Raw genomic sequence first — 12,474 nt, 5'->3', positions numbered from 1 at the left:
AGCGTTTATCGTAAATTTCTACGTTAAATGCCTAAGGTTGGATTCAAAGAGGTAAAATTTTTGTTAGCGTTTAATGGAAGTGACCAAGTGAAACAAAGAACAACAAAATTATAGAAGATCTAGAATATAGTTAACATAATATCTAATAAGTAAGATACGTATATTTTTCTTTAATTACTTAGTTATTTTTTTATACACTTTTTTCCGTTTTGGTGATACTAATCGATTACCGAAAGCCCTCATGTAGATTTAGTAAAAACCAGATATTATTGTCAAATAGAGTGAGCCATTCCTTAAATTTGGCAATAATGTAAAATATTAGATATAAAAATATTGTTAAATGGAGGCTGTTAAATTATTGTTTTTATACAATCAATATTTTTATTTTTTATTTATAAAAACAAGGTTACTCGACAGACTGCTTGGAGCAGAACAATTATAGAGCAACGCGAATTTGAAAAAAGAATAATTAAAAAAAATAGGTACGCAAAAATTAACTTATTAACTTATGAAGCAACTATGAAAAAATATTTGAGAAAGATTGTCAATAAGTTTGAATGCGTCATTTTTACGACTTTTTTCCAAAAGTCGATATTCCAGCAAAAAGGCGTCAAAGTATGGCGAGGTTTGTTGAAAACATACTGCAATTTTTTGAAAAAGCAAAAAGGGAGTTTTATACAAATCACCTTTAAATCTTTTAAATTAATTTTTACATTTTATATAAAGAATCACTTACCCGTTCCTCACAGTTTCGAACGCAAACACAAGTTTTCCAGTGGGTGGGCCATTTTGTAACAAAAATCAACACCAAACACCAAAAATGAAAACAGTAATGGCACAGACGGCCAGTCTTCTGTGACAATGGCAAGCCTGCCAATAATATTAGGAATTCAGAGATTGATATTCCGTTTTTATATTTCATAATTTTTCAGAAAAATTATGACAACGTCCCAAATCAGTCAGTTGGGCGGTGACGCATGCGCGAAAGATCATTCCCAATTGTCATAGCCACCTGGGGTCACTAGCGGCTGAAGCTTCACAGGTCACAATTGTCTGTACCGCGCTGCTGCCTGGCCATGACTGTCAAGAGAATTATGCATTTATATTAAAATATAGAAGGTGTTACATTCGTTTTGCTGGTGGTGTATGCAATATTCTAATTATTTATTAATTTATATAAATGAGGATGATAATTTGTACATGGATATTGACAAATCATAGACCGAAACCATCTATACATATCTCCAAATGACTTCCTCTAGTGATGCATTAAATTAAAAAATGTTGTTAAGAAAAAAAAAGAGATGAAGAAGTGCTTTACTAATATAGAAGAAGCAATTCAGTCGGATTTTCAATTTCAATTTCTTACAGCACTAGTTGCTCCTATCGAAGTTAAATGCTGTGGCTTTGAAACACTCTTTAGACCCCAATACTATTTTGAAGAAGACAAAAAAGATTCCTCACAATAAGAAAATTGTGCAACAGAGAAAAACAATTAAAAGCCTCTTAACAAATGAACAGACTCTAATAGCTGCTTCTCTATTAAATAATTTCATACAATCAATCTAATATTTAATTTTTTTTTGTTATAATTTAAAGTTTATTTTTGAAGAGTGAAGGATTAATATTTATTTTCTTTAACTATGTTAAACAAATGAAAATTTTATATTAATGTTTTGAATTCAATACTACAACCTTTTTGTTGGGCACCTAGGTACCCCACTGACTACTTTAACCATAAAAGTAGAAAACTGTGTACCTAGTAAGGTTATAATAACAGCATTTCGGTTTATTGAGACCATATTCAACTTCAACCCTTAAAATCCGAAGTAAAAAATTAAGGCTTGTCTTATAAAAATTGAAGTTCAAAATAGAACCAAAACCGGATTTGAAATCTGAATAACAGATTTTTTTACGTAAATAGTTGTCCTAAAAACTCAAATTAGAAATTTTGAAAATTTTTACGCATAAGGTAAGTTACATTTTAATTTTTCAAAATATTATTGAAAATAATTTGTAGTGTTTTTTTTAATCGAAAATAATATTGATCAAAAATGAATATGAAAACATACACTAGTTGAAGTATTGTCCAGCACTTTCTACCACTTTTTCCCACTTTTCCGACAAGAGACGGATTCCATGTCGGAGAAAATGTTGGTGTTTAATCTTCATAAAAAGTGAAGTTTTGCTCCGGGAGTCCATGATCCGTTTTCTTCACTGGTGTTGATGGTTTAACAAGACTTTCTTCGTTTAGGATTGTCGTAATAAATCTACTTTTCTCCCGTGACGATCTGATGCAAAAATTCTTTCACAACTCACAAATCAAAAAATGCTATTCCTCAGTCCCTAATTTTTTAAATGTTTTCTGACGGCCAAAAGTTCAACTTCTAGTGAAGTTGACAATTTTTCAAGAATCTGACGTGAATCTTCGCAAAGCAATTTTTCTAATTCTAAAAATCACGATTTTTAAAATGTACAAAACCATTTTCAACAAGCTTGCTCAGATAGTACACGTTCATCATAAACATCTACTAAAATACGATGACTACGTCAGTGATCCATTATAAATGTTCCACAATTTTAATTTTCTTATTATAATTTATGCTTTGTAAGAGTTATATAGTATTATTTTGTAATATAATAATTCTAAATCACTCTCTTGCGCATAGTTTAAAAAATCTGGTTGGAAGTTTTTAATGCGGATGCGGTGTCCAGTATGAGTTATATCATGTAAGTACTTATTTTATCGCAAGAATAATGGAAATATTATCAAATAGCCGTATAAAAACAATTTTATAGTTGCGATTCAGAAAAAAAAACTATTAATTGCAGCAAAATATATAAATAATGTTTGTATAATAATAAAACCTCCAGGCACCATGAAAAAAATGTGGTTAGTTTTGGTTAGTTTTTTGAGTTGCTAAAGTGGATGTTGGACTATTAAATTTATAATTAGAATTTCAGAATTGAAGAAGTATTAAATTCTATAAAAATATTTATGGAATTATTCGTGATAAGTCTTGGACGATAAAATTTCGACTAAAAAACGGATTTTATGCCTGTATGTATGTGGCTTCAGTAAATTTGTGTATATCTAAGTGATTAAATTTTTTATAGCTTTTTTTATAATCAATAAATTTAAATATAAATTTAATTAAAACAAAGTTATTTAAAACGTTGTCATGTTAAAAAATTAAATTTGGACGCCCACGTAAGGGTAAACAACAAAATCATCAAAAACATATTTCGATCCAATTTCGATTGGACTGCGCCGACATATTTTTCGCCTCCCTATAAAACTCACAGCGTCGCTAATGACAATACGAAGATTCTCAAAGTCGAGCCGGTAAAATTTATATCTCGGGCAGATAGAAACATGATTCCAGAGTGTTGATTTCGTCGAAACCCATACATCATTCGGCACACATGCAAATGCTGCGGACCCATTAATCATTCCAGGACCGGGATAGGTGCCGTTTGGACCGCGAGTTTCGAACACGGTACGGATTATAAGCTGACTGAGCGATATTTTATGGTCACCATCATTTATTTCTGATGGACTTTCCAGTTTATTTTGGTCGGAAATATTGGCCACTAAGCCTAGATGAGTAAATTATTGTGATTTTAAATGGTGCGTTATGCAGTTAATTAAACATATTTGCATATTTGAGGGGAGTTTAGTGAACGTGCCCGTATAGCTAGGCTACCGGCAGCTGTTCAAACATCCGAGACGCGTTTCGAAACACGGGATATTTTAATGTAAAAAAGGCGTTATACTTAACTAAAAAAGATGGTTGAACAATAACACTTAACGGCGAGAATTTTGCTTGTTTGACACTGCCTCCTTAAACCGATCCGATTCAATTTGATCCACTTTCCAGTTAATGGTCGCTAAAATTTTAAAAACAAATATACCGCGTGTCCGAGTAATGGCGACGAGGTTTATGAAATGGTCACCAAAGGGCGCAATTGTTATCTTGAATTTTAAAACTCGGTTTCTACAAAAAATTGTAATGCTAAACTTAGTTAAAATTCATACTATTTTATAGCTGAAGCAAATTCCATTCTTTTTTGTTTAATGCTATTTTTTCTGTCTCTGCAAGGAAAATGGTGAAGGGTGTTGGAGTATTTTTTAAATAAACGTCCATATCTTGAGCATGGCCTAACGCATTTTATTAAACTGGTAGTCGTTAAAAAGGGCTTTTCCTAGGCTATCAATCGTGCTATGTATGAGGCGATTGGCACCAGGTGGGGTTTTCTGACAATTGCAAAAAAAAATAATGTTCTGTAAAAATATTAAAAGCAACGATATGAGTTTTTTTATGTCAGTAGATTGTCAAATAAGGACTCAACAACCTAATGACAACCGCATCTCAATCGCTTTATCCCAACTTAAAAAAATATGAATAAAAGAACGTAACCATAGTTATGAGAGAACCTATTTTTGAACATTTTGATTGCATAATAGACAACACCGATTCTTCTACGTTATATATTTGCAGAGGTTCATAATTATGTTCCGCCATAGTATTCTCTAGCAAGTCGAAAAACTCAGTGACATTTTCCCTATACGGGAAGTTCCGGTGGGCCTTCGTAAATTTAGTGTAGCTTTATCCCTGTGCACAAATGAAGAAAACTAATCATTTCCCACAGATTCACCTAAAAAGGACGTGGTATATTTTTACGCTTAGCAAGTTGAAATGCTCAAGATCGGATATCCCGTTTTGTCAGACCAAAAAACTTCTTCTGATCCATTATAGTATCCAACACTAAAAATGTTGGATTTTGGGAAAATTTGCCACTTCAGGGGATTGTTATTATACACCATCAAAACAAAAAAAAAATATCGTACTTCGTCGCCGTTATTGTATATAATACTAATTAGCCAAAGATTCATTCGGGCTTTCTCTCTGGCATAAACTTAAAGCTTCTACGGCGAATATTCTATTGAATCTTTGACTTTGACGGTTCATTTTTTAAATGAGGCGGAGTTTTATTTTGCTGCCCAAAACAATGTTAAAACTCCAAATATCGAAATTCATAGATATCTTCAAACTACTTAAGTAATGTTGTGTTAACTTAATGTACAGGGTGTTTGTTAGAATTATTGACGAAATATAGTTTTAGCAGTCCTTATTAAGAGCTTAAAAAAGTACAATTTTTATTGTAATAACTGACATTTGTCAGGCTCCTTTATTTGAATGTTAATTTCAGTTTTTCCAATTTTATTAACGGTGCTTAAAAGTGCCATGAAGTGCTTAGAAAGAGTAAAAAATGCAAAGCGGCATTGGAAGTGACCCATCTTGCCTCGCCTTTATTTATGTTCTGGAGCAAAATTGCGAAGCAATAAGTCACACTTGCACGGTATCAGTCGAAAATTTTCTCGCTTCTGATAGTGTCAATTATTTTTCGGTTCGTCATTAAACAGCAATGCAGAATTATTATGTAGTTTGACACAACTTCAACGTAAAAATTGTTATTCGCACAGCTGCAGTATATAACGGATCGTGCATTTCGCATTTAAGACGAAAGTTAAATAGAAAGAGATTTTTCGTGGGGCGAAAATGCGAGTCTAGTCACACACGCCGACTTCGAACTGCAGAACATACATTTCTAAATCGAAAAGAACAACAAAAAAGCAAAAGTTGGGCGCCAAGTTAGCGACATTATCGGTGAACAGCGTCGTCCCCAGTGTATCTCCGCATCGACTTAGTCTGCTGCTTTCCAAAGTTTTTCCGCCTCATACACAGTTTAGGCAAATTCGTTCGATGGAAAACAGGATGTTCCGAACTCAATCAGTTTATTCCGTACGGATAATAACTTTCGCCGCAATCGTTTAGCAGAATTCATTAAAATGCCTCTAAAAATAGTGGGCAAAGTTGAATCACAAGCGAACAGAGAAAATTCATTTATTCACGAGTGAGCCAAAAAACAGGCAAACGTATAAGTGGTTGTATACTCACAGCACCTACAATATTTTCACTGAATACGACATAATACTTAATACCCTAAGACGCTAAAAATGCGTTAGACGTGACAAGCTGCCCGACGGCGCCTGTTTGCCAAATATGCGTCGCGAAAAGCAGTCTGTCGACCGCGGCCGCCCTATCGCTAAACCCACCTTTAAACCCTTTTCACTATTAAGATGTCTCTCTATAAGTCGGTGTCCTTATTGGATCTGCCTCTCAAAATGTTTCTTTTGAGGAATTTAGTGTTTGTTTAAACTTAAGTTATGTAACTGTGATTTACGCGCATTAAACTGATTTGTTAAACGTCTTAACTTTTTACCGTAGTCGCGTAGTAACTAAATATAGTTCGTGTTGTGTTAAACGGTTATCATTTAAAAATAAACCAGCCCTATACGAATACAGTCCACGCCCTCAACAAACACTCCTTTAGATGGTGGCGAAGCAAATGGAAAAGTTTATCACCCAATATTCCTAAACATGTTTTATAAACATGAGATTTTTATTATTTCAAAATTTGTTTATGCGATTCGCTATAGTAGGTTTAAACACAGAAATCAACAACAAAACTTAAAACTAACGAAGAAATTCCAACATTTGATTTGAAGGTTTTTTTTGTTACTATTACCAAAATTGTTATGGTTAAATATTAGTTTTTTATTGCTTGCCGTACCTTTTAAGTATTTATAAAAAAATAGAAAAATACGTTGAACCTTTTCTATGAAAACTTGAAAATTCTTGTAGATCACGTTTCGACCGGAACTCGGAAAAGAAATATAATTTGATTTATGTAAATAATATGTTGAAACTAGCGCCCTCTATGAACAACGTGTCAAATCGTCAAAAACGTGTCAAAAACCAAAAATTTCAAATTTTTGTTTTTATATTTTCTATACAAATGTTTTTAATGAATGAAAACATTCAGAATAGAATTTTGATCGCCCCGTATTTCCGAAACCAGCAAAATCCAGTTCGGGATTGTCATTCTTTTATGAATCACCCTGTATATCTGTTTGGATACCTAAAAAATATTTTATATATATGGAGAAACTAATATCTGTACACTAAAAAAAGCACGGGTATATAACAGCAGAGTTAGTTTTGCACAGACAAGATTAGATAAACAAAGAATATACAAATGAGAAATAAAGACTTTGGAGAACAAAGTAACAAAATGAGAATAAGAAGAAAATTCAGAATGAAAGACGACGGATTGCTAAAAATGCCAATATTACCAGTCTGAAGAAGATGCAGAGGAAGAACGCCGATCGGAGGTGGAAAGATTGCTTGAGATCCTCATCAGAAGAAACCGCATTCAACGAAGAAATACAAAGAAATAATTTACTTACTAACCAAGGATTCGCTTTAGTTTTCTTTATTAGATATTTTACGAACATGTTAACTTAGCATTACATTAACTTAGCAGAAAATTATAGGCAGTCGTTCACCATTCAAGGCAGAGATTCAGCGAATTACAGCAGAAAAAAACTGCCAAAATGCTAAATGCTAAGATACGAGAGTACACTCTCCCGGAAACTGGAAACTTTGAAACTTAAAAGACCACGCGATTAATCAGTTAATCCAGCCAAATCCCTTATAATTTTCAGCGAAGTAGCGGGCATGAAAGAATTGAGTAGACAACCAACGGCAGTAAAGCAAATTAACTTTTCCCGGAGCACATTTAACTTTAACTTTGCAGTATTAAATTTAAACACCTAGACGTAAAACAAGAGAAACGGGACCGCTAATGTTACAAGTCAAACTTTGCCGGAAAAGGAAAATTGAACAAACGCCGAGAAAACAAATTGCGAGTATAATAGTGCAGTTTCGTTTGACGGTGGGATTTGAATTATTAATAATCACGGCGGTTACTTCAAATATTACGCTAATACCATTATTAAATAGTTGCCTGCGTGTTTTGGACAACGGAAATTCTAAGTAGCGGATTTCTAAATAAATTACTAGTATTAAGTACTAGCCAGCATAACAGTAGCACTTCGAGTAGTAGGCGAGCGAGAATTAGTTAATTGTGAGTATCAATAATGTAATAACATAGTAGTTGAGTTAACACGATTTTGTAACACAAATTTACACTCATTTAGGGAAAAACAGTTTTGGCAACGTCGAATGGCAATGCGATTCTGTGATGGATAGTGATGGCATCGTTCAAGGAAAATTTGGTTATTTTAATACAGGGTGATTCATAAATAATTGGGAATATACTGTCACATGATATTGGCAATGACTGAGTGGCATATGTTAGTTTAAAAGGAACGCCCGCTATATTTCGACATTTTGTGAATCCTTGGTAAAAAGAAAGGTCAAAAATAGGATAAGTTTGTAATTTATCTTTTATTAAAATTTTACTTACTTTTTGAGATATTCGAGGTTTAAGATAACACCCGCATAAATTTATCTATTTTTTAAATAGCAAAGACATGATACTACCTCTTTTAAAGATATAATACTCCAGATGTACGAATAAAACCTATTGCTAACAATAGAGGGTGGCCATTAATACGTATTAATTTTGAAAAAAATCGACTCTATACTGCACACTTTAACAGATTTAATAAAACTTCAAAATTCATATTATATATAACAAAAATAAATAATTAAAGTTTATAGGTTAACCAAAAAACTATAACTTATTTAAAATACAAATAAAATATATACTAACAAAAAACTTGACAACTATGATCTTTTTGAATAGAGATATGAAAAACTGCAAAACAAACAGAAATGACAAAGCCTGTTTATACCTTAATGCGTCAAAAAAAAATAGATTGTGGTGTCATAGTCTACTACATTTTTAAATATTTTGACATTTCTTTGTTGTTTTGATGCCATATGGAGCGAGCATTTTAAAAGGAACATTTTTAACTAAACTTTATGGATCGACAAACCCTTTTTGGTTAACTTTTTTTATAGATTTATTTATTCCATTTTTTTACCTTGGTTAGCCTATAAACGTTAATTATTTATTTTTGTAATTAGGTATTTTCCATCAAGCTAGATAATTAACCGTTAAATGTTGTTTTAAATACAAATTCTGAAGTTTTATGAAATCTGTATGGTTAGCAATAGGTTTTATTCATACATCTGAAGTATTATATTTTTAAAAGAAGTAGAATCATGTCTTTGCTATTTAAAAAATACCTTATATTGCCAACAAGTGTTATCTTAAACCTCGAATATCTCAAAAAGTAACTAAAATTTTAATATAAGATAAATTACAAACTTAATTTATTTTTTGTGTTGGAATTGATATCTGAATAAAAATATTGGGCGCTCCATTTGAAAATCTTGAGATATTGTTAATTGAACTGGCGAAAACTGTACGACCTATTTGGGGCACCGTGTATTAGCTGAGGCGCATCTCTCAAACTGATTAAGTAGTGCATCATCTCCTTAGTCTTTGGTTAAATTTTCGTTGCAACACCTGGATCAGTAGCGTCACAACACCATTTTATAGGGAGCAATCAAAAATATGAAACAAAGCACATAACCTCATTTTCTGCCTAAACTATGCAAAATTGGAACAGGCATTTCCTAAGAAAGTGACCTTTACTTTAACCAAGGATTCAAAACAAGCGGACTACGCAAAGGCGACCCTGGAGTCAAGTGGCCGAGGCCAGAGATAACCCAAATCATTCTGGATTTGAGTCGGGAGCCCAAAGGCAAGCCGAGCATACGTTGGTGCTGGGAGTTTGAAGACAAGTCAGCTTTAAGAGACGGGCGGCGGGAGAGGTAAGCTGAATATTTCAGGTCGGCAGTTTACTTATTTTCGGGGTGCTTTATTACAAAATTTAAATTTTTTTCTCTCCAGTACTTTTTTTTTCGCATTTCCAATATATTTGACGGGAAGTATTAATTAAACGAAAAGACTCAGACACCAGCTAGAATGACAACACAGTATCAACCATCAAGAAATCTCCTGTCATATGTAACTCCCGTGTCACAGTTTGACAAATCATAAATATGAGTAAAATCACGAGCAATTCCGAACGACAAAAGCGAAAAGCATGTGAATTATCCGAAGACAGTTTCAGCAGCGATATGGATACGCCACAAGCAAAAAAGCCGTACAGAAAACGAATGCGATCCCCGTCGCCTAGTCCAAAACCGTTGCGAACTAAGAGGAAGGGAAAATGTCCAATCTGCCTGGGAAAATTTAAACGACAACGTTTGGCCATCCCCGATTCATGCTATTTCCATACGTTTTGTCTGGATTGTCTGGAAACGTGGTCGAAAACCAAAAACATCTGTCCCGTTGATCGCCGCGTGTTCACGTCCATTTTGAAACTGGATAAGGCGGGAGATAAGGTGTCCAAACAGATTGCAGTTAATTCAAATCGCTTTAGAAACAGTCAACGATTTAGCGGAGTCCACTGTGAAATCTGTGATCAGTGCGACAACAGAAACATGATGTTGATATGCGACGCATGCCGTCTAAATTATCATTCTTATTGCCTCATTACACCTCCAGACGAAACTCTCATTGGATCATGGTTTTGCGAAGACTGCCGGCAATTCTATACGTATTAGAGAGAGAAAGTGTTTTAAATTTCCGTACGTCACAAAGAGTGATACAAGTTTATTGTATGAGTTAATAAAAAGTACATCGAGTGTTTTTATACGTTTCCCTTCCGTTTTATTATTTATTATTAGCGTGCATTAACCAGGAAACCGTTTGTGTAGACAGGTACAAAACATAACAACAGTTCAAGCCACAAATCATTTGTTAAAAAGCTGGTTCATGCAACCGGAAGAAGAAAGTTGTTGCCCATAATAGAGTGCACAGCCGACGGGAACACTTCGTTGGGTTTTAAATGTCTGACTCGAAATTTAAGATTCTATATTTAACATATTTAAATTTGAAAAGACAATTTGTAAATAACTTTTGTAGAGAAAAACAAATTAGTTAGTAATCGCAAACCCCGATAACAGCTAGCACGGGATATAGACAGGTCAAGAATAGGTCTCTTTTAGCAAACTCGATGTCAAAAATTTGTATCGCCCAATTAGGGCATTCTGAATTGTTTGCTAAATCCACTTCCATGATTAGTTAAATGTGTCTAATGTAGCCTTATCGAATAAAGCGATTACTCCGATGTATCAATTCATGTGTGCATTTACCCTCTTACTAATTAAATAGCTTCATAATCAAACTAATCTAGTGCATTTGCTAAGCGAGCATTCCTCGTTATACTCGATTCACTCGACAAACGACAAAGACATAAGTACCTTTCGTGAATCTCTCAATTTATGTTATTATCAGCAGCTGAAATTTTAAGTATTGTTAAGCAGTGCCATTTCTATACAAATGCAATATACTTTAGACAAATAAAAGGTCAGTTTTAGAGTTTGCATTTCGAGAAATATTGTCGCAATTATTGCTCCTTATTACTAAAACTTAGAAAGGTGAAAAAAACAGAATACCAGTAAGGTGACAGTTGATCCATAAAACATCAGATTTGTTAAAGACAATTTAAAGAAAATTAGGTTTTTCTATTCAAGAAGTGTCTACTTAAGAGCTATAAAAAAATCATCAAAAAAGAAATTTTTTATTTCAATATTTGACATTGAAAACGGTATTCTTAAGACGGCAATCTCTATCACTATCAATTTTGATGAGCAAACAGAAACGAACGACAACGGAAAAGAAAAACAACCTTTCCCAGTAGAAAATCTTAAAAAAACAATCGTGTGGTTCTGGGTTTAAATAAATTAAAAAAAATTTTTGTCCAGAGGAATCACTTTGGAACATACAGCGAACGAATATTTTCCAGTAAATATGTCGACGCTTAAACGAAACGCTGGCCAAATATGTTCCGCCCTGACGGAACCACGTTTGATGTTAATTTTGTTTATCTGGGGAAGCAAATATGATTCGGACCTGAAAAACGGCAACTAATGATAAATGTTTGTCAACCAACTCAATACGCCAAACTTTAACTACCCATTTTTTTTTACAATAAATACGATACGATGCGACATGATATGATACGAATACGGTGTGGATCATGCCTTTTTATATAAATTAATAGTCTAGAATTGATACTTTGTATTGACTACTTTTATGGTATTCGTTTGCTCCAAAACTAGTATGCAATGGCAGCTGGATTATCACACACGGGCTATGATAATGGCTAAAATGTAAATAAATACCTAAAGCCGTAGGCTTATATATTTATTATTGTTTCTAACTCTGAACAACCCGTTGTGCAATGATGAGATTGATGTTTTTGACTAACCGATGGATTCCTTGGTCTTCTAAGAAGACCAGCATCTTACATATTCCATGCATGCAAGCTTTTGACTAGTGTGTATAAAATATTTACTCCGTAGACAACATGGTTAAAGTGTAACACTATGAGCATTTTTAAATCCTGGTATTATATTCTCTCGTCGCCAGAATAAAAACATTTGTCCATAAGCGTTTTCGAACTTAAAGTAAAATAAAGAATATAGCTTAAAATTTGAATATGTACAGAAACCTTTTAAA

The 12,474-nt window shown here is 33.4% G+C and overlaps 1 protein-coding gene across 1 annotated transcript; it reads left to right on the top strand.

Annotated features, from left to right (window-relative positions):
- Positions 1-9,922: 9,922 nt before the first annotated feature.
- On the top strand, positions 9,923-10,590 carry LOC132697195 (PHD and RING finger domain-containing protein 1-like). The gene has a single exon (XM_060662502.1). The coding sequence runs from the start codon at positions 9,948-9,950 to the stop codon at positions 10,512-10,514; it is 567 nt and encodes a 188-aa protein (XP_060518485.1). The 5' UTR covers positions 9,923-9,947; the 3' UTR covers positions 10,515-10,590.
- The last annotated feature ends 1,884 nt before the right edge of the window (positions 10,591-12,474 follow it).

The sequence above is a fragment of the Cylas formicarius genome, unplaced genomic scaffold (assembly GCF_029955315.1).
Source record: "Cylas formicarius isolate icCylForm1 unplaced genomic scaffold, icCylForm1.1 PGA_scaffold_1__22_contigs__length_36826433, whole genome shotgun sequence".
Taxonomy (NCBI): domain Eukaryota; kingdom Metazoa; phylum Arthropoda; class Insecta; order Coleoptera; family Brentidae; genus Cylas; species Cylas formicarius.
The sequence above is the reverse complement of the archived record's forward strand: the minus strand, read 5'-3'. Positions and strand labels throughout refer to the sequence as shown.